General features: G+C 39.3%; 1 protein-coding gene across 8 annotated transcripts in view; it reads left to right on the top strand.

Moving 5' to 3' along the window:
- Positions 1-12,166, top strand: part of sept4b (septin 4b) — a 105,245-nt gene extending 93,079 nt beyond the window's left edge. For 7 of the 8 annotated variants that reach the window (XM_037530944.1, XM_037530942.1, XM_037530946.1 and 4 more), the window contains 2 exons: positions 1,707-1,806; positions 8,393-12,166. In XM_037530944.1, the coding sequence (XP_037386841.1) occupies positions 1,707-1,806; positions 8,393-8,461 (169 nt within the window). In that variant the 3' untranslated portion in view covers positions 8,462-12,166. Of the gene's footprint in view, positions 1-1,706; positions 2,167-8,392 lie in introns of those variants that run through there. The other variant, XM_017691894.2, reaches the window with a different exon arrangement.
- Positions 12,167-23,524: the final 11,358 nt, after the last annotated feature.

Below are 23,524 nucleotides of genomic sequence, written 5' to 3'. Positions count from 1 at the left end.
GGTATATGAAGTAAAATCATATTAAGCATACAGAGCAAGAACCCGGTTCTGTTTAAACTGAGGAGCTGAAAACTATATTTATTTGACCATAAACTAAAAAGCTGATGAAGTGACTGGAACATGGAGTGAAAGGCTGCTGAACGTTCTGCGTCAACATTGTCAACATTGGGCTGCTCCGGTTCTGAGCACAGGCTTCAGTTACACCACCAATCTTGAAGTCACGCCTCAACTAGTAGTTACTGTTTAATATGTATGTTGCTTTAATGTGATGGTGTATTCAGAGCCAGTCAATAAATAAATAAATAAACGGACCAACAGAAATGCTCCAAAAGTGCTTGGGACAAAATTTAGTTCCATTAACTTCCATTCAAAACTAAGAATGTTTGGTAACATTTTATGTAAGGTGCTTTATGCAGGGTTGCTATAAGGCAATATGACACCTACATAAGCTTGTCATGACAACTGGCTTAACCCTACATAACTGTTTATAAATGCTTGTTCCAGTAAGCGTTATTTGTTTCAAAGATTACATTTGCCAATTTTGATCAGTCAGTTAAAGTTTATGGCAGGTGACATCTGTTGGTTAGTGTAGTGGGTAACACCTTTGCCTTCTACGCTGTAGACTGGGGTTCAATCCCTGACCAGGGCAAGCCCCCTACACTATACCAACAAGGGTCCTTGGGCAAGACTCCTAACACCACTTTGGTCTACCTGTGTAAAAATGATCAAATTGTAAGTCGCTCTGGATAAGAGTGTCAGCCAGATGCCGTAAAAAATGCAAAGAACCTTAAAAAACTGTTGTAATAAGCATTTATAAACAGTTATGTAGAGTTATGTCAGCTGTATACCAACCTTATGTAAGTGTCATGCAGCCTTATGAACAGCACCCTACAGTAAAGTGTTACCGAATGTTTTTTCCTTCTCCTGTAAAGTTAACACTTTGAAAATAAAAGGTTTTGTTCCAATAGCATCGATATGCTATTCAGCCAACACATTTATGCTGAAGATATGAGGAATTTTTCAGCCTAGAATATTTTTATTTGGGCCAGCCAATCAGATCAGAGCTAATTTATTTACATCAGTCTTCAAGGCACAGTAGCACAAACGGCCTGTTTAATTCTAAGGGATAAAGAGAGTTTGGAAATTGGTTACTTAAAATAAACTACAGCTGGGTTTGGTACATAAAAACACATAGCATAAGTATGATAAAAATTCAATGTACAATATGGGCCCAATTAATACTCAGTAACTGCTACTTATTGTTCTATAAACTTAAAAGGTCCATATTTTGGATAAGTAGAGAAAAAAGTCATGAACTATGTAAGATATAAACCCTTTTAGGGGTGGTCATGGTCTGGAGGTCAGGGAACCAGCCCTGTGACCGGAAGGTTGCCGGTTTGATCCCCTCGGCTGATGGTCCATGACTAAAGTGCCCCTGAGCAAGGCACCTAACCCCTCACTGCTCCCTGGGCACCGTGGATAGGGCTGCCTGCTGCTGCGGGCAAGTGTGCTCACTGCCCTGTAGTGTGTGTTCACTAGTGTGCATGCATGTGGGTGTTTCACTGCACGAATGGGTTAAATGCGGAGATTTAATTCCATGGTGTGCAAACACAGTTGGCTGATGGTTCTAAATTCTAAAAAATAAAATCTTAAATTATGTGTCCAAAGCGTTGAACTTTGTGTGTTTCTTTTCTCCCCGCCTGCAGTAAACTAACCAGAGAGAGCGGCACAGACTTCCCCATCCCCATGGTGCCGGGGGTAGCAGACACGGAGACGGAAAAACTCATCCGAGAGAAAGACGAAGAGGTACAGCACCCCGCCTGCCCGGCCAATCACGAGCAACCTCACCATCCGGACACACAGCCACATCCGGACCCCCATACAGAGCCAGAGCCCCACAATCCAACCCCAACTGATACACACCCAGAGGGGTCCTGACCATCTACATGGGTTTTACTGTATAAAAATAAACAACAAAGAGCCTCTCAAACAGGTCGCACACCTAACCGAGAGGGCCTCAGAGGAGAGATCGCAAGACATGAATTTAAATCCAGTATTAGCACCGGCTACACAGCGTAGCAGTAGTACCCCCGACACAGATTATTCAAAATCCCTGCATATTTAAAAGGTTAAGATGTAAACAGTCGTTCTAGAGAAACTTACTGAATCAGAATTGTTCACGGTGGTGGTGATAGGAACCAGACATCCACATCTAAAAGCTCCATCACTTTCCACTATTTCCCATCATCAACATCCCATATAAGCTCAGAAGACTCGTGTAGGTTCTCTGGTGGTTCTGGATGGTAAATAAAATGTCTATATCTGTGTTGTAGTCATGGTGACCCCTGGTTCCCATCACCACCACTGTAAAGACGTCTGAACCACTTCACACCAAACCGCTCTGAATCACTGTTTACATCTCACACACTGGATTGTGGAGAAATTTTGAAAAATCGGTTGTATTCCCCCTTAAAGTGATACTCCAGTGCTTTTTAACCTGATTCTCTGTGCTTTATCTCTAGCCTACGGTCAGTCACGTGTCTCTGTGCTTAACAAAAGAACAGAAAACCTTGAATCTCACTTATAATAGAATCCAATGGGCAGCTGTTGATGCATGTGTTATTTTTCATAGTATAATTTTCTTTACAAAATATTGCCTGTAGTTGACTGTAGGCTACAGATCCAGCAGATACAGGTCTGACTGAAAACCACTGTATTCCTTTAACAGTCACCTCCTGCTAGAGCAGTTTAACTGGGCGCACAAGGCTGTGGGAGACAGTATGACACACTGTCATTTCTGGGACTTTTGTATATATGCTGGTTTTGCTGGTTCCAGTGTTTGTGTCATAGGTCTGGAAGCCTGCACACTTTCACAGTGATGCACTTTAGTTACCACGAGTCATGAATCTATAAAGAGCTGAGCTCAGGATGAGGGCTTCACCATGAACACCTGCACAGTAATATTAGTTCTACTGCAGACTGAATTCACCCACATTGTTTTTATTTATTTATTTATTCATTCATTTATTCTTTTGACAACACTGCAGTATAGGGGGACATTATGAAGCCCTTGTGATGCTGTTATCATGTCAGTAGCTGGTTATTTTTTGGCTGCTTGTTGCTGCTTTATTAAGCAGTAACCAATGTGAACAAGACATTTTCCAGAGCACTTTCATTTGTGTTATGCTAGAAGCTCTGTTGAATAGCACAGTTCATTCAGACGCTGTGCTCAAACTAGGCCTTCTTAGGACACAGGGAGTACAATACATCACTTTCTGATGAAGAATAAGTGATTTACATGCACTTAATAATCTGATAACTGAACCAGTTGCTACCACAATCTGATTTGCTGCAGTGTCTTTACATTTAATAATCTGATACCTGCAGAAAATCAGATTGTGGCAGTAACTGGTTCAGAGTGTTTACACTTAATAATCTGATAACTGCAGAAAATCAGATTGTGGCAGTAACTGGTTCAGAGTGTTTACACTTAATAATCTGACAACTGCAGAAAATCAGATTGTGGCAGTTACTGGTTCAGAGTGTTTACACTTAATAATCTGATAACTGCAGAAAATCAGATTGTGGCAGTTACTGGTTCAGAGTGTTTACACTTAATAATCTGATAACTGCAGAAAATCAGATTGTGGCAGTTACTGGTTCAGTGTGTTTACTCTTAATAATCTGATAACTGCAGTAAATCAGACTGTGTCAGTAACTGGTTCAGTGTGTTTACTCTTAATAATCTGATAACTGCAGTAAATCAGACTGTGTCAGTAACTGGTTCAGTGTGTTTACACTTAATAATCTGATAACTGCAGAAAATCAGATTGTGGCAGTAACTGGTTCAGAGTGTTTACACTTAATAATCTGATAACTGCAGAAAATCAGACTGTATCAGTAACTGGTTCAGTGTGTTTACACTTAATAATCTGATAACTGCAGAAAATCAGATTGTGCCAGTAACTGGTTCAGTGTGTTTACACTTAATAATCTGATAACTGCAGAAAATCAGATTGTGGCAGTAACTGGTTCAGAGTGTTTACACTTAATAATCTGATAACTGCAGAAAATCAGATTGTGGCAGTAACTGGTTCAGAGTGTTTACACTTAATAATCTGATAACTGCAGAAAATCAGATTGTGGCAGTAACTGGTTCAGTGTGTTTACACTTAATAATCTGATAACTGCAGAAAATCAGATTGTGGCAGTAACTGGTTCAGAGTGTTTACACTTAATAATCTGATAACTGGTTTAGCGTGTGTACATGCTCTTGGGTAATCAGATAATGGAAAACTCCAAGTCTACATCAGTCAGGCAGTAATTGGATTTCTGCTTTACAACCAGCCAATAAACTCACAGAATAAGTGACGTGGCGTAAATGTAACATAAAAAAAATAAACATCATCATGAACATACATCATCTAGAAAATGAAGAATATTTAAATAGTTCTTTTTAAGCTTGTTTTCAGTTTCAGCGTCACTCCAAAAGTGCTGTGTTGGGCCTGCAGGTTCTGTGTTAAACACTGCTCGCTGTTTCCAGGACGGCGCTCTGTTTTCACACGTGCTCAGACTGAGAGAAACGAAAGAAATCAGAGTGAGAGTTCACACGCACTGAAAAACCCCATTACTGAGCTCCTGAATGATAAGATTACTGCAGAAATCTGATAATGACTGTATTATTGGTTTGCATGTCAACACACTCAGGAGATTAGTATTTAATTAATATTTAATTAGTATCTAATTGTAAAAGGTATTTATTGGAATGAAAAGAAATCAAGCCCATCATTTAACCATTGCTTAACTAAGGATTGTGCAAAAGATGAAAAGAAAATGAAGCTCTGAAAAATGTCATTCACTCTAGTTACTGCATAAGAAAGTAGTAATGAGCAGCCAGTTAATTAGCAGCTAACGGCTTGATGAGAATATACAGAACCTTGGATGGATTTATTTATTTATTTATTTATTTATTTATTTGTTTATCTATCTATCTTTATCTATTTATATGGTTTTTCTGTCTTGATTAATTTTCTTAAAGCCAGTTTCCCCCCTCTGTGTGGTTTAAAGACCAAATTAGAGCCATTTCAGCACTACAAATGAAACAACTAGCAGAACTAGCTACTTTTTTAGTAAAAACAACCAGCCTGGCTCGATCACACACACAGAAATAAATATTAGAGTAGAGTATTTAAGGTAAGGGTGTTAGAAAGTCCTCTAATCTTCGCATAATCCTGAAAACTGCTGCTATTACTGAGAATCACCTCCTCTTACTTTGGCCCAATCCCATTTCACCCCTCTTCACGTCTAGGGTAGGGCGTTGAGATAGAGGGGTAGAGCGAAGAGTTAGGGCTACATGGCCCTTCAAACAGAGTGATATGAGAAAAAGAGAAAAACAGGCAAGATGGAGCGCAAATGACCAAAGAAACCCACGGATGTGAGAATTTCCTCCGTTAATAAATTACGATAACCACTATTTTCTAAGTGCCAGAATGTAACTGCTGCACCATTTAAGGTGGAACGGGAAAATTCAAACAAGAAGCTGGTGAATCTCTGACTTCATCTTCATATCACTGAAGAATTAGTGGTGGTGATAATAAATAACTGCCCCCCTCTTTGAAGGCGTATGATCCCTAAATGTAACTAAAGCCCAGCAGTGAGGAGCTGAACTTTCCCCTCCTCTGCTGTCCCTGCAGACGGGCAGGGTCGCCTACAGAGCGGTGCTAGTAGCTGTTAATGAAGCGATTTTTTTTTTTTTTTTTTTTTTTTTTTTTTTTTTTGTTGTTGTTGTTGTTGTTGTTGTTTTTTTGAGGTTTGTCCCATTTCGTAGGGCAGCATTTCAACCACTACCACATGTAACTCAGTTCCAAGGGGTTAGAGTGACACTCGAACACAAGGGGGTAAAAAGAAATGGGATTGGGCCTTTGTGTCCACAGCACACACTGCAGACATCTCCCTTCATCAGATCCTCGCCGCTTCAGGGGCGTGTCTGTCTGTTACTCATTTTAAATCAGTCAATTTTCTTAAGTAGGCGACTCTCGGAAACTTTCCAGAAGCGAGTTTGATGGATTAAATGATGTTCATGTGAGTAATGTGTTCATTTTTTCTCTAAATACAGCAGCTCCCCTTCCTTCCAGGCTGTTTTGATTATTTTGACTATTCTCAGTTATAAACACTGAGCTCAGGCGCTCCAAATGTGCTATACTGGGCAGTGGAGGAAGTAAAGGGTTGTGATGGAACTGCAGTACTGAGTAAAGCAAAAATGCTAAACCATCTTCTAAGACTGAACTTTGGAGGCGTGTCTGCAGATTCTTTGAGGAGCTGAAAGTGAGTCTCCTGAAAAGAATGGAAGCTGGAATAAAGGGAATGAGTGACTCACTGACCCTCACGCTGAGATTAGATTTAGCTCTTGCGGCTTTTATATACTTTTTTTCTGCATATTTTATTTTGTGATGTCGAAAAAGGAATAACGTATAAAAAATAAAGTACTTACGCTGCAAAAATTTTTATTTTGTCAAGAAAAATGATCTTAAATGTCTATTTTTCCTATTGAGGAAAATATTATAACATTCTAAAAATATTATAACATCATATTAAGATTATGTAACATATTTCCAAACATTGAACTTGTTTTATTTTATTTTTGTTGAATTTTATTAAGTAAAATGATCTCACTGTGTTGGCAGATAATTTGGCTTGTTGTAAGAAATGAGCTTGAAACTAGCTAAATTATCTGCGAGTACATTTTATATAATAAAATATATTTTGGGTGGTATAGTGTAGTGGTTAACACCTCAGCCTTCTACACTGTAGACTAGGGTTTAATCCCCCACCCAGGCAAGCCCCCTACACTATGCCAATAAGAGTCCTTGGGCAAGACTCCCAACACCACCTGGGCCTACCTGTGTAAAATGATCAGATTGTAAGTAGCTCTGGATAAGAACGTCTGCCGTAAATGTAATAAAACGACTTCAAACATCTAGATACAAATTGAATGATCTTATAAGTGCAGAACCATCTCAAAATAAGAAATACTAAATATATTGACTCAAATTTAAGGTCATTTCACTTGACAACATGGTTTTTTGCAGTCTAAACGCCGTTGGTTTAAACTGCTACACTCCTAAAAACGAAGATGCCATGGAAGAACCACTTTTGATTACCAAAAACCTTTCAGTGGGTTATTCTTTTAGAGAGCACCTTCTGTTAGAGTTTTAAGGAATATTTAAGGAAACTTTATATGAGTTAAAGGTTCTAGGGAGAACCCTTAAATTGGGATAGACCTTTAACCTTTTAGAGAAGGTTCTTTAAGTCTTTTAAAGGTTCTTCCAGATTCACAGATGTCTTCCTCAAACATAGTTCTTCATGGCAGTGGGTCTTAGGGATCCATATGATCTACAAAACTTTTTTTAGACACGGTCCTTTATAACAGTGGTTCTCAACCTGTTTCCAAGGGACCAGTTTGAGGGGTTTGAGAAATAGTTTACATTGATGTTGCTCAAGAACCCTTTGTGTACTCCGTTTCATCACCGCATGTTTTGAATGCATCTATTAGAGCAGTTCCAACATCGGTCTTTAGGGTTTGAGAACCAACGAGATCCCCAGAATCCACAGCACTACAGACTTGCTTTGTGGTAGTTTCTTGTCCAGTGGATCGAAACTGAAGACGTTATTAAGTGAATTTTGTTCATGTTCTGTTATTATTAACTATTATTGTCATTAAAATCTTACAAACACAACACTGTCAGCATAATTTTGACACCAAATATCAGTTTGCACAAGCACAGTCCACTTTCTCCTGTTCAGCATCTACATATACATAAATATTCTTTAATAAACTGACCCCCCCCCTTTAAAGACTAGCTCAAAGCTCAAAATTCAGACTAATTTCCCACCAAAACGTTGGTTTCACAACTCACAGGCTGGTATTTTTTAGAATTATGACAAGAAACAATTTTAGATGCTGTAATGTTATATCAGTGTGTGTATATAATTTGCATTGACTTCTGCACAAAATGTGTAAATTTGTATATAAAATATATCAATTTACTCTAATTCATAGAGAAATCATGGATACTGTCTGACAATCAGATTTTCATCACTTGGGAAGCTAAAATCTGAAGTAATATTGATCCAGTGGTGGCACAAAGCGAGTCATATCGATTCCCTGCTGCCAGTTCCCAATGCCAACATTCTGAGAGTTGAGCAGTCAGTAAAGCAGCCATGCAGAAGTCAAAATAAATAAATAATCAATTGGCCAATGGACTGCACTCAAAGTTTGCCCTTCAGTCACGTGACCAGTTCGAAGCTGTCGCGCAGGCTTTTTTCGATCCACCATTGATGGTTCAGTTTACTAACATCAATGTTCCTCTGTTTTTCCCGCCTGTTTTTCCAGCTGCGACGGATGCAGGAGATGCTGCAGAAGATCCAGGAGCAGATGCACACTCAGAAGGAAGCATATTAACCTGTTTTTCGTCTACGTACCTGAGACATTGCCCAGTATCAACGTTCCCCTCTGGTCATCTTCCCTTTGCAATAACCACTGCTGTAGAACCGTTCCCTGTCCTGAAGTCCTGGAGGTCCGCCAGGCCTCATTAGGTGCCATCACTCCAGATGTGAGCAACAATGCACTGTGTCCTGTTCTCTTAAGCTACCACACGCAGTCTTATATGGCATTACAAACGCACCAGGTAGCAAACTAAACAGCAGCTGCTCTACCGGCTGAGAACTCGTTGCTGTTTTAAAGGGAAACTCCAGCATTTTCCATCCTGATCTCTGCCTGCTGTGTCTGTAGCCCACGGTCAGTTACTATGGACAGTACTGTCAAAATGCTTCCCTTTACTCGGTTATAGAACCTATAAACTGTGGACTTAAACACATTTATAACTGAAGTCAATGGATGGTTGCTTCAGTTTCAGCTGACTGCTGTTAAATTTGGTGATTTGAGTTGCTGATTTTTCTGTTATTTTACTAAGTACAGGATCAAATTTTGGCCTTGGTATTTGACCACATGCTACAGACACTTGTTCAAAAGTTAAATTTCCAGTAACACAGTCTTATGCCAATGTTTGAGCTATCTCCACATAAAAAGAAGTTAGCACAGAGAATTGAAATATGGCACTTTCTACTAATTTTAGTGCACAAATTCTGACATATTGGAGAAATAAGTGTGCCATGACTTTTGCACAGGCCACGTTTTATGTTTTTTTTTTTTTTTTTTTTTCCCCAGTATGTTAAATTCAGTCAATGCAAAGAGAGGTGCCTAAACTTTTGCAAACGGCTGTAAAATTGTTTTATATTATTGTATTAATATACAATAATGCATTTTATTATTTGGCTTATGTTTCAAGTGATTTATTCAAAGCTGAGGTCAATAATGTGTTAAAAATAACATCTTAGATAGAAACAACATATAAATATAATGAAATAAAACACAGAAAATACCATTTTGGCATTATTTAAAGTTATATTCTCAAAGTAATCAAATAAAATATTCATTTGAAAACATTAAATGATTAACATGAATGGTATTGTAGGTTGAAAAATGCTGAAATATTCCTTTAATAGTCAGACTATGTATTTTCTCTGTCCAGCGACATCAGAAATAACTACCATGTGACTTTGGCACCAGTGCGTCTTCACAAGCAGCTGCGCTTGTGGGAGCAAAAAGCTTAAAACAAGAAGGCGACATGCTTTAAAATCCTCTGCTTGTACTCATCTGCACAATAATATTGATGATGATGATGATGATGAATTCCCCTTGGAGTATTTTATAATAGCTCAGTATCAGAGGGTGAATTGAATTATTTAATTTTTTTTCTACGATGTGCTATTTTATTTGTACAATTTTGTTGAATGAATGCGTTTGTTGTACCGCATGTACATGCTTTTGTTTGTATTGCTACAAAAAAGGAAAGAAAAAAAAGAAATGGCTTCTTTACACAAGTCTAAAAAATGCTGTTTTATTTTCTTATGAGTGAAATAATAACTGAAGTACTGTAGAGCAATATTTTTGTTAACGAGGCTGACAAATGTTTTCTGTTCTTCTATGGAAATGATCCTGCAGGCATTGATTTTACAGGAGCATGACACTGTTAACTAACAGAGAAAAGAAAAAAAACACTTCTAGTGATCTGTGTACAGTAGCACCACCCTAAATATATAAACTAGAGACTAGCATGTGACTGGGCTTCCGACCGTGTCTGTGTTGCAATGGCATAATGTTAGATTTAAAGGAAAATTCCAGTGTTTTTCCACTTAATCTGTCAGTTGTATCTGCGGCGTTCAGTCATTTACTACAGACAGTAATTTCAACGCTTCCCTAAACTTAAAGCACAGAAAACCAACAACACTTACAGTAGACATCAGTGGGAAGTTGCTGAAGCACCTGCCCATTGGTTTCTACTTTAAGCGTATATTAAAGGGCCCATATTCTCTGTCAGGTCTTAGATTTTTTCCCCTGTGAGATCCATTTATTATATTTGTGGTTTTCTTTTCTAGTCATAATTAAAGGAGCAGCATTTAAGATTTAGTGCCATCTAGTGGTGAGGTTGCAGATTGCAACCAGCTGAACCCTCCGCCTCTTCCCTCACCCCTCCCTTTCCAAGCGTGCAGTAGAACCTATGGTGGCTGTCAGGTTTTCTTTCTCTTTGGCTGTGAGGATTTAATAATAATAAGTCTGATCCTAATTTGGTTTCCCAAACTTCTCAAAGAACAAAATGACCAGCAGCACCGGCAGCAGCCACTGATTCTTCTTCTTTCTACGTCTTCCAACCAGGGCGCCCTCTAGGGTTAGAGTTTGGTTTGTCCGCTCTGGGCTGCTGTAGAAACATGGATCCTCTGTTGAGGAGGAGCCGCTCCTTCTGTAGATATGAAGGGCTGATTTATACACTAATGAACTATATTCTGTTTCTGTTAATACATCCTCCCAAACCATCTTCAGTTTTAATGACCGTTTTCCAAACTTTCATTGTCCCTTAGAATTAAACAGTCCGTTTTTGTTACTGTGCCTTTAAAACTAATGTATGTAAATGACCTCTTTTCTTATTGGGTGCCTTGTTCAAAAAGCGGTCAAGCCTATAACACTACTTATAACTCCAGTGTAAATGGGTGCGGTTAAACTGCTGGAGGCTGAATTAACGGATATGTAAATGCGCTGGATTTAGTGACATCACAAAAACGCTTCATTCAGAATGGGCTGTTTTTGCAGCTTAGTTTACATATATGAACTGTGTGGACTGGGTTGTGAATGTCAGTGTTTACATAACATGCGTAACTCTTTTATTTATGAAAAAGTAAGATGTGGTGAAGTGTTTCCCTGATATGGGCCCTTTAAGTCAGTGGGTTGTCTGATGTACTCAGTCATACTTAGCCATAGTTTGGGGGGGGGGGGGGGGCAAACACGACCACACCATTCAATTCCTACGTCTTTCTTTCTGTGCGTTAGTAAAACAGGCCGACTCCGAACAAATTCAAGCTTTAAACCTGATCTACAAATTAAAATGTAGCATTTAGAAAGTGAAATTTTATAAATAGCCAATTTTCAAAGAAAAAAAGGCCACAGAAGGTAATAACTACACTAAAACGTATCTGCTAGAGCTACTGCCACGTTTTTCAGCAATCCACTGTGACAAACATCATGTCTGTTGCCTTTTCCTCCTGCTCCCCTGATTATCTCAGTTTTTTCTTCTCATTTTTAATCTTTTAATGGGGTCTCTAAAATAGGTTCTAGTCATTGAAAGTTTATTTTAGAAGGATGGATTTACTTTATAAAGTAGTTTATTGATTGATGTAATATATTTTCTGATCGATTCTGAGTTGAGGCACATGGACAGGGTGAGAACGTGCTTTGTCCGAAGCTTTATTATTATCATTATTTTAATTATTATTATCATTATTATTACTTTCAATATTTGGATTTGGGCCCCATGGTTTTGTGTTACAGCCAGTTTCATTTGTTTTTTTCTAGGATGTTCCTTCATGTTGTTTTGTTCTAAAGGGAACACAAGTATGTGGTTTCGGACTCGTTGGACTCTGTTGTTTATGAACGTGTCTTTATTTGGTTTCCATGAATGCATTAAGTGTACTGTGCAATGGTTGATTGTTAAGATGCAAATGATGAGAGCATATTCTTTAAAATAATAAAAAAATCTCACCTGGTGGAACTAAACATTTGTTTAAATGAGTTGCCAGTTGCTTAGAAACGCATTTAGTCCTCCAGATTCACGGCGCAGTGACTTACATGTGCTTAGAACTGTGAATTGACGTTTTTTCTCTGGCTCTAAAGGTCCGCTCTCTTCATGTTTGTCCTTTTCTTATCAGCTGCATTTTTTTGCCAAGAACTAGCCTTGACTGCGTTTTCTCTGTGTACCGAAAGGAAGCGGCAAAATGCTCAGATGTGTCCGTAACGTTCGGTTCAAAATGCATGAATGAACCTCCTTCAGTCACTACAGTATAATCTTAAAAATAAAAGTTCTAATTGGTTCTCTAGAAAAAATAAAGGCTAAATTAGTTTAAAACCATTAGTGAAGCTTCTTTAAACTTTAAAAGACTTCTTCACACTTTCCCCTCTTCTTCAGTGAACCCCTTTACTGGTTCATTATTGAGCCAGAAGTGGCACCAAAGAACCACTAAAGAACCCTCTTTGCTTTTTGGCATCTTTATATTTAAGACAGCAGCCAATTAGTGCACAGTTGAATCTGCTCTAACCAAAAGTCTGATTTTCATCTTCGCTCTCTAAGAAGAACAAAAAACTAGAACGTGCCATTTAGAGATCCTTGAGCAAATGGAAGAACCGTTTTGGTTCTGTCTTTTAAAGGTACGAAAACCTTGCATTAATCCTTTCTGGCACCTTTTGTTGTTGAGTGTTTCAGATCCATCATTCTGTCTGGGTTCATCTGATCTGTGCACATTTCAGCGAATCGGAAGTCTGAGCTGTTCCATTTCCAGCTCACCTTCCTCCACTTCCACACAGAGAGCGGAAATGACTTGTGCTGAGGGGTCTTTGGTCAATCACTGCAGAAAGACCATCACAAGTTCTGAGCAGCTTTCAGCGGATCACCTACATTACAGGCCGAAAGTTTAGAAATGACGCAAACGTGAAGCTGAACGTCAAACTTGGATGGATTTTGCTCCCCCTTTACAGCAGTAACAGCCTTTACTCTCCTAGGAAGGCTTCTTGATGTTGAACATTGCTGTGAGGAGTTGATTGAGCATTAGTGAGGTCAGGTACTGATGTTGGATGGTCAGTTCTGGATCACTCCAACTCATCCCAAAGGTGTTGGATGGAGCTCCACCACTCCAGAGAACACAGTTCCACTGCTCCACAGCCCAATGCTGGGGGGCTTTATACCCCTCTAGCCCACACTTGGCATTAGGCAAGGAGACCTTAGGCTCATGTGCAACTGCTCCAGAGTGTCCCATCCTATTGGTCAATGAATACCATAGAATGCTCTACATCAGGGCAACCCAAAGTGAGGAGTGAGCCTGATCCCTCACCCAGTAAGAGCAAACATAATTCATTTATTCCATCAATAACTTTCTATTTTAATAACATATAATAACGTTTTAAATGCTCCATATGAAACTTGTCTTTATCCTTATTTTGTCTTTTGGCCGTTCGCCCATCACAAACACTGCACTTTGACACAAAAAGCTTATGCACCCCTGCCACAGAGCAAGAGACCACAGAGATCACTGCAACACCAGTGGAATATTCTGGAACACACAGCTCTGATTAAACTACATGCCAGTAAACGTTTTCAGAAACGTTGTGTTCCTGTTTCACTTTGTGCTTCTGTTTTCACACAGTGACGTTAATTATATTCCCTTTTTTAAGCCAATGATTTTATCAATTAATTCATTTTCGTATCTGACTGTATTCTAAAAAAAAAGCATGCAGTCTTTTTTCTTACCTGGATGATAAAAGTGGGCAATATTTAATGGCAGATTGGATGTTTTAGTGATGCATGCTGTTGGCAACTAAATGCATATATATATATTCCCCCCCCCAAAATGACTAGATTTCTTTTTTAACATTTTGATATAGGAAAAAAACATAAGGGTACATTTCTGTGCATTTCAGATTTAACTGCAGGTAAAGATAAATGTTAAATGTTTTTATATATCTATTTATTAATAAGTGCTTGCTTCCAGACTTTTGTCCTGCAGTGAATGTCACGACTGTCCTAACATTTGAATCGAAGAGTTTTCTACAGTACAAAGTTCCTCTGCTGCGTCAGCTTGAACAGAAATTCTTAGAAATGGACATTGATTTATTCCCATCGTATGCACTGAGGGTTGCTGTTCTACTGTTGCATGCTGATGCCGTATGGCACCAAAGAACATTTTCTCATATATATATATATATATATATATATATATATATATATATATATATATATATATATATATATATATATATATATATATATATATATATATATATATATATATATATATATATATATATATATATAATGGTTGGGGGGGGTTTAATTACTTATGTAACATAGCTGTGCTTGACTGCCCCTTGAACACAGATACTCAACAAAATACAGATGTGGGTGTTTGTTTGGAGAAAAAAAGACTTTGTAGCTTTAGAGTAGCTGAACACGATGAACTGCCAAGCTAAATATTAACATTCAAAGCCCGGGGCCGTTCGGTCAGTTCATTTTCAAATTCCATGAGAATGGAAATTCATGTTTGAATGAGATTAATTTCTCAGGTTGACCCACAGAAAACTGAATGAATATGCATGTGAAAGAGTCTCGCATGCGCACACAATGTTTTAACCTCATGATTTGAGATTGTAGCCGCCAATTTTTGGAACAGCCTGCCGTGTTCCCTGTATTAGCTGAGTAGGTGGTGGGCCAAGGTCCCTGTTTTGCGCCATAGTTTCTCCTTACTCATCAGCCCACGAGTCATGTGATCAGCAATCGCAGCAAAAAGTCAACGTGCATCAAAAAAACAAATTCGACCCGGTGAAGAAGTCTGCAAGATGACTTTTGCTCTACTTCTTCCATCTTGGCATGCGGCCTACTGATCCTTATCATCACTGCAATGTTATTGGAATTTATGCAGTTCTGACCACACGGTCTGAAAACGCTGAAAAGAGCTACAAGTCCAAAAGTCTGTAAACTCCAGTGTTTCTTCTGAAATGCAGGGTGTTAATAGTGAGTTTATCCCCCTTTGCTGCAGTAACAGCCTCGACTCTTCTGGGACGACCTTACACTAGATGTTGAACATTGCTGTGAGGATTTGATGGAGCATTAGTGAGATCAAGTACTGATGTTGGATGGTCAGTTCTGGATCACTCCAACTCATCCCAAAGGTACAGGATGGAGCTCCATCACTCCAGAGAACACAGTTCCACTGCTCCACAGTCCAATACTAGGAGGCTTTATACCCCTCTAGCCCACGTTTGGCATTGGGCAAGGAGACCTTAGACTCGTGTGGCTGCTCCAGACCTCTGAAGTCATGTCGTCATTCTGTAGTCAGCATCATGCCCATATTCAGAACACTGGGTCTGAGCTGTTTGGCACATGGTCAACAAATCTGTGATGATGCATGTCACTTTTTCACAGTGCTTGGCAGAAAAGTTGATGTCTTTTTCAATGTAAGTGCACAGTTTAGAACCACAAAAAGCCCTTTGCAGGTTAGAGGAGAGCTTTTCAGACAACAGTGAACTCGAGAGACAACTTGACTCGAGAGTCTTTGAGAAGGCATCTGAACGCTCCTTAGGCAGTTTGAATAGCCGGTGTTAATGTGAAATGGTGCTGAACTTTAGTAGTAGAATTAATATCATCATTTCCGTCTGCAGGAGTGTTAGTTTCAAACATTATTCATATTTTTGACTCCCAAATGACTTCATAATTCAGAGGGTCAAGTGAAATACAAGGGGAAATATACACAGGACAAAGCATTTTGGGCATTTTCGTTTACTGATAATTACTGATGGTGATTTTCAAAAATGGTGTTCATTTTTTGTGATATAGGCATTTTGACAGAGTGAGGCACAACTTCACGGATCTATATCATTGGCTGAGCTTTTCTACAGAGACGCGCTGTATTTCAAATAGTATCCAGACAGGCCTACATGGTGAATTGGTAAGTGATCCAGAGCAGGGATCTGATCCAACATGAAGAAGTAAAATGAGTCGCCAAATATGAACATGGAGTTATATATTCCCTGTTTGAGTGGAGCGATCGCTGATCTGTTCTTCTGTGACTGAGAGACGAGATCAGTGGTGTAACTGTACTGTCCTACAGTGAACCCACCTCTTTCCATACAGCCTAACAGGCTTAATCAGCGTTAAATCACGTCTGCTCCTCTCAACCACAGCACTGTTACCGCACTCAGATCTTAGTATAAGTGCATTAACAAACAACAAAAGTGAAAGAAGTGGGTTCATGTGAGTTACAGCCCTGATTTAAACGAAAGTAAACTGAGGAAGCCGTGAGGCATTGGAGAGCGGGAGACCGCTCAGTTTAAACGTAGTTAAAAGGACTTTCTGGCGTGAGAGATTCACACTGCAGTTAATGCTTTTACACAGCGAGCATCAGATATCAACCCTCAAACCCCCAAACTACTACGATAGAATAGAGAAATCCAGTCGTCTGCTAGCTGGTGTCTGAATACTGTGATGGGCTCTGATATGGATGCGGTAGGACTGATGGCAGTAAGGAGGTGTGATCCATCACTGACCTCCCGAGCCAGCTAATGTTTGCTGTTTGCACATATATAAGCTGACATTGTTGGGAAACTAAACAGCTAAGCACTGTTGTTGGCCATTTGTTTAGCGTTTATAACGGGACAGCCGAGCCTCGTCACCAGACAGCTAAAAATAATCTGTTTTCTTTCTTAAATTACAATTACTACAAAAACTGCAGCCGTGCTTTTCCAGCTGGCAAAGCAGCTCACGAGACCATCTCTCCCGCTTGTCCCATGACAGGTTTGTGAAATGTTCCACTGTTTGGTGAGTGTTTGTTGTGCTCTGACCGATGACCGTAATTAACCACTCAGGAGCAAAAATCAGCCTGCAGACTTGCAAGAAATAAAGATTTGACAAAGTCCGTTGCTGCAGCAAAGGGGGGCGAACTCTCTACTAATAGCTTTCATTTCAGAAGAAACGCTGCAGTGCACAGACTTCTGCACACGCTTAGGTTACTAAAAGAACAAATTTGTGGGCGGAGCTTTGAGCTTTCAGTGGCAACATGTTAACTAAGTTGAGCTGCGTGACACAACAGCCAAACATCAAGTAACCGCAATAATGCCCAGTATAACATGGCTTTGATTTTCCACTATGTACGGTTTTCTTTCTCGCACAAGTGCAGTGCTTTAAACATAACAAAAAAAAGTCTGGCTACAGGTGATGGTCAGTGAGGGATCACGACCGAAGTGCTGGCCTCTGCAACACTTTCATTTTGGAATTGAATGTGAATTACATGACGTTAGACTATAATAACACGTGTGACGTGTTTACGACACAGAAAGTGAACTGGAGTGAAGCGGTTTGGTAGTGAAGAACAAAGAAAAGCCTCTCTGAGCTGTAAACGCATCCCTCGAGAGCTCATCTCAGCAAGAGATGTAGGTCGAGGAATCCAGGCTGCGCTGGTGTCAGGCCGTTACAGCGTCCAGCTAATTTAGCAGTTTTTGTACAGAAGGCCCTCTTCCTCAATCCCAGCAGATCTGTGTTCTAGGACCATGGCTTCCATAAGTTCTGGGCCTATCAAGTCAAAAGTGTTATTGTCTGTGTGTATTTAATAGAAAGTAAAAGCACAGAATAAAATTGAATTCAGAGTAGTAGCAGGTTTCCCCCTTTACCCCAAATAACATACAGTTGATGGATATTTGGTCTGAAGTTTGCTTCTTTATAGGAGCCGGCTAACTGTCGCTAACAAGTAATGCAAGCCAACACGTCACCAATTAGTACTGCACACCTAAATCCCAAACCTGCCTCAAACTGTGTTCCGATAGGTTGAGTGAGATAATCGCTGAGAGACTTGATTATGTCTGTATGACATGAACCAAAGAACATTAGTCATTGGTAATAAAACAGGAACGGCTTTCTGGAAGCCATAGATTAGTCCATAGCCAGGGTCATTCTCCATCTGGAGGCGGAAACCGTGTCACAGAGGCTGCAGGGCTTAAAAAGATGCCTTAAAACATTAGACACCGCTACAAAAGTCAGTACGTACATTTACACGGTTGATCTAACAAAGTCGCTCTGCATCTGTAAAACGTCGCGAAACCAACTTTCAAACCATTTTTAATATAAAGCCTTATTTTTAAGAGGTTTAACTGAGGAAGTTGTATAAAACAGATTCATGTTTACTTTTTACGTCATTAACGTTACACTACATTTTTAAAATATATATTTTATTTAAAACATTTTGGTCACTGGTGTCAGGTTACATTCTAACACAGTATTTGAACTCTATTAAACTGCTTCTTGGGGTGATGTGTCTCACGGCACGAGAAGGCGAGTCAAACTCGCTCACTGTATTTCATTCATTTACTAATAATTTTGTTTATCAGGCAGCTCAGAACTTCTATGTGTCCCTGGTGTTTTATGCTTTAATGGCTGGGTAGTTAAAATTTGCTGTAGATCACTTTTATTACTGATTTTAAACAGTTGCACAAGGTCACTCGGTTTGAACCAGAATGTCACTGGCGTCACCGTCACTGGCGTCACCGTCACTGGTGTCACCGTCACCGGTGTTATACCACATTCATTCCAGCAGTGACTGAAATATGTTTGGTATGAATCTCTAGCTTCTGCATCTATGATAATAGGTGATGTTAATAGACATATTAAGATTATTTAGTTTTGGGATGAAAGAAATTTTTTTTTTCTTTGTTTATGTATCCGCCGGAATTTCCACTTTAAATGGAAAACGACCCAGCAGTGTTTTATACAGTGTCAGAAATCAGGTAATCGAGCACATTAAGGATAACTTTAAAAACTCCACACAGTTTGAGCCAATCGTGTTAGACACGCTGTTAGCACCGTGCTAATTGCTAGGGGAATTGGCTACAACTGGTTGTCAGCAATAGAAGCCTTGCAGCGTCACTGAATAACAAAAGAAGCAAATTTCAAACATTTTGACTCTAGCGTGTCTTGGCTGACTGACTACGTTTGAGGTGATTTAGACTTCGTGCTCAAGCGCTCCTTTAAGGTGTTTCGGGAATTTTAGCATTTTTTTTCTCCATCCAGTACTGACATTTAAGGCCAGGAGACACTGGAACAGCTGACCGGTCCTTTTGCCTTATCTGGCCTTTTTATCTTAGCAAAGGCTGATATTCCCCTAACTTAGTTTAAGGTTTAGACCAAAAGCTTGTAAAATGACAATGCTTAGCTTATTACCATTAACAGTGAGTGAACTGTCTGTAACCCCAGGCTAAAGAAACGACTGATACCACTGTAGCACTATTACCAACGATAAAACACAAAAATGATAAAACTGACAAAAGTTCTAATATTTATCCTTAGTGATGACTTCTGTGTCTCACTGAGAAAATACCATACCAAAGGTTTAATGTCTTGTCAGACCTGTGTGTGTGTGTGTGTGTGTGTGTGTGTGTGTGTGTGTAAACTGAATGCGTTTACATGCGCACATGTAGTTAGCAGAGAAAGGAGCTTCTTGACATTTAGCCATGGGCTGTTAGACGCTTTGGCATTTATTGAATAATGGATTGAATACTTGGCAACTGTGTAAGCAAACAGACTTTTTTATGCTTGTTTTCTCAGGATTCAACATTGCGATGAGGCAAAAGAACCATATTTTACAGCTTTTCCACTATTTTACAACCATCGACATTGAATATAAAAATTTTGGATAGCAAGTAAAATGGCTATATGTGTGTTGTAGTCATGGCAACCCCTGGTTCCCATCAGTCGGTAGGTTTCTCTAGAATTAAATATTTCACATCGACCCTCTGAGGCTCTTCTCAGCTGCTGAATTATGCAGACGTTATGAAAACTTGCCCAAATTCCCCTTTAAGCACAGTTTCTCTACTTTCTCCACACCTGGTATTTATCCTTGAACGCCTCACTGCTGTTAAATGTTTGATATTTAACATGGAAAAAAAGTTTTTATCTTTTTTTGATGTCTTTTGAATGCAGGAACCACACGTTGGGGACTGGAGTCACAGAGACGTCATACAGTGACAACTATCAGAAGACCAGGAGTGAGGAGTGAGCAGAGCTAATGCCATTGTAATCAAGTCCTTATATAGAAATGAACTCAACAGCTAGGAAGAACAGAAAAGGATCACAGCTGAATGAAAGGGAGAGAGCGAGGGTGGCTGTATCTTATAATCAGTTAGGAGGGTGGCAGCTCGTTTACGGTTAAAAGCTCAGGCTCAGTTACAGCCTGGCTGCAAGGAAAGTTCACACCAGCAGCTTCTCTGATGGGCTTTTCTTCTGCCATCTGTCTTACAATGTATTTAACATACTGTTGCTAATTACTACACTTTGAAAATGCCAACTGCCCTTTACGCTCGGAAGTCATCCAGAATTATTTAGAGTAAAATTCCATTTACTTTTTTTTTAACATACATTTATTTAAATATAACTTAACAAATTCACATGATGGCTAAAGATGAAACTAAAACTGCATTCTTGTATTTTATATATTCATAACATTTAAAACCAAAAATCTTCCTAAATTGTGCTGCATTTATTTTAAATTGGTTATTATATAATTGGTATTACACATTAGAATGTATTACTTTCACATTATTGCTGTATTATACTGTGCAAATGTGTTCTTTAAACCATTCTTTGGCGTGATCTGAGTTTTTGGAATGAGTGGTTGGTGTAGCAACACCTCTGCCTTCTACGCTGTAGACTGGGGTTCAATCCCTACCTGGACAAGCACCCTACACTATACCAATAAGAGTCCTTGGGCAAGACTCCTAACACCACCTTCACCCACCTGTGTAAAATGATCAAATTGTAAGTCGCTCGGGGTAAAAGCTTCTGCCAAATGCCGTAAATGTAAATCTTGAAAAATAAGTGAACACATCCTTTACAGAGAACACACTTCTGCACTTCTGCACATTTAAATGCAAATTTACTGTTTATTTACTGCACTTAGCATACTGGAGAAAAAAAGACCACAAAATGAGGCCTGTTCAAAAGTTATGGCACATTTTATGTCTTATGTGTGGGTGTGGGGGTGGATGTGTTTCAGGCAGGACAGAGACTAGAAGGCCAAAGTATGAGGACATTGTGTGTAACTGAGGACTTGCATCAGGGATGCAGGGACGAGCTGTGATTACATCAGTTGATCTGTAAAACACTAACTGGGTGTTAAAAGACTGTCATAACAAAAGAGCAGGAAGGCTTCTGAAAAGCTGATTGGTTTAGCTTAATGTCCCCTTTATCGACCTCCTACTGGTGAAATATCTATCACACTAAGTTCATACATCCTCATCGATGTTCTGGGTTATTACTTTATATGTACTTCATATGTACCAGTTTCTACTTTTTTCACTACAACTTCATTTTAGTTTGGTGCTGGAGGTCGTATGGTCACATCTGCGCAGCGTTTAGGAGAGCGTCCATTAAGTCGGTACAAAGATTTCATGAACTTTTCTCTCTGCTTCTAATGATTAACCTTAGAGCTCAGCTGGACTGAAAGTAGAAGGTTTTGCACTCAAAATGTTCCTTTCCACTCTTTCCATGCTTATTCATTCATATATATATATATTTGACTGTAATGACTGATTATGTCTGCAGCAATATTATAACATAAATTGGTGCAAAATGACTTCCACTGATTGCTGAAAAGATTTTTAAGCTCTAGATGCTGAACATTATTGAAGCATTGGTGGTTGAGGTCACACTGAAGGCTTTTATACTGAATAAAACACTTTCCTTCCTTACTTTAACTGCATCGCCAAAAGGGACTAAAAACACCAAAAACATTCAAAGTAACTGAGAAAAATCATTAAAAGTGCCCCATCTTCAAGCTTCGATCTGCTCGAATGCATGAAAACATGTGGTGGAGCACATTTAGCTCAAAGTCCATGCGGAGTGGACAGTTTGGCTGACCCTTTAACCCATTTGTCATTTTGCCACGGCGTGCAGAGAAAGCTGGCGGGCCTAGTCTAATGCAGCGATATGGTAACAGTGTGTACCGCGAAGATTACGACACTTATGGCATGGAACCTGTACTCGATGCCCTTTTAGAACCTTATCAGAGAAGGTCTTGAAGAGAACGCTGGCCCTGAAAAAACAGAGAAAGAGAGGGAGATTCCACAGGCCACTGATTTGATCATTGACTTTACTGCATTAGACCTTGTTTGCTTTCTTGTTCGGTTTACTTAAACCTCCCACTTAGATTGACCGCCAGCCTAAACGGTCACGTCCGTACATGGTCTATCCCCTGCTGAAGAAAAAGAATATTCTTTTGAGACTTTATGCCCAAATAGATTTTCTCTGTTGTTGTTTGGTTTGGAATATTTGCTTTTGACAAAAGCAAGTGATTAGTACTATCATGACACAGTGTTTTCTGATGAAATGGTGCATTTCTCAAGATAATGTTAACTATCTAAATGCCAAATACCTGCCAAACGTCTATGTAACTAAAAAAGAACTTTTTTAACATTTACAGTTTTCCATGTAGTTACGGAGCAATAAGCTTTAAGATGTGCTAAGCCTGAAAATTTCAGGGGTTAGTTCATACAGCTATATCAGTCAGTCCTGAGGGTCTGGCCGCCTGAGGCCAGATTAAAAAATAGCCAAACATTTTTAACCCCATCATGGAGATAAATCGTTGCCATTTATGCATTGTAAGCACTGCCTTTACTAAAGAACCCAGAGTCTCTTTTTTTAAAGGGGGAATTCCTTCAATGTTTTCTCACTGTAGAGAAATGTACAGAGCCAGAACTGTTCACAGTGGTGGTGATAGGAACCAGACGTCCCCCTCTCAAAGCTCCCTCACAGAAAGTTCCTACATGAAATGGTTTATGAATTCACTGCCTGATGACTGAGACGCTGTTTTATGATAGTTTTGAGAAGGTTTTGGCTTAATATGTGTGGGGTTTTAATACATTCATGGCAAGGATGTGCATGAAAGGCTGAATATTCTTCATATTTTCCACTATTTTGCAATCATTAAGATCGCATCTAAAAACATGTCATTGAAAATTGGTGGAGTTCATCTTGAAGGGTGTACGAGTGCGAGGTTAGCAGATTTGTGCAATTCAGCTCAAATGAAAGATGCAAAAGTTTGGAATGACTGTTAACAGTACCACAAACGGGTTTTTTGGGTTCTTCAGCTTTTGTAAGACACAAATAAGACGTTCACTCTTATTGTCTGCATTAAAAATGTCAAAAAGTGAGGCCACAGCTTGAGAAAGACAAGGAGACAGAGTACATTTCCTCACAATACTTTTCTGATTTCTATTGATTTCTATCCCTCCACTCAGTAGGTGACCATTGTACCCAACTCATCCAATAAGCGGGGGTGAGGTCCACCTCCACAGATGCACACTCACACCCCCGCTATGCTCCCT

This window comes from Pygocentrus nattereri, chromosome 19, assembly GCF_015220715.1.
Source record: "Pygocentrus nattereri isolate fPygNat1 chromosome 19, fPygNat1.pri, whole genome shotgun sequence".
NCBI lineage: Eukaryota > Metazoa > Chordata > Actinopteri > Characiformes > Serrasalmidae > Pygocentrus > Pygocentrus nattereri.
This window is presented reverse-complemented; position numbering and strand designations above follow the sequence as displayed.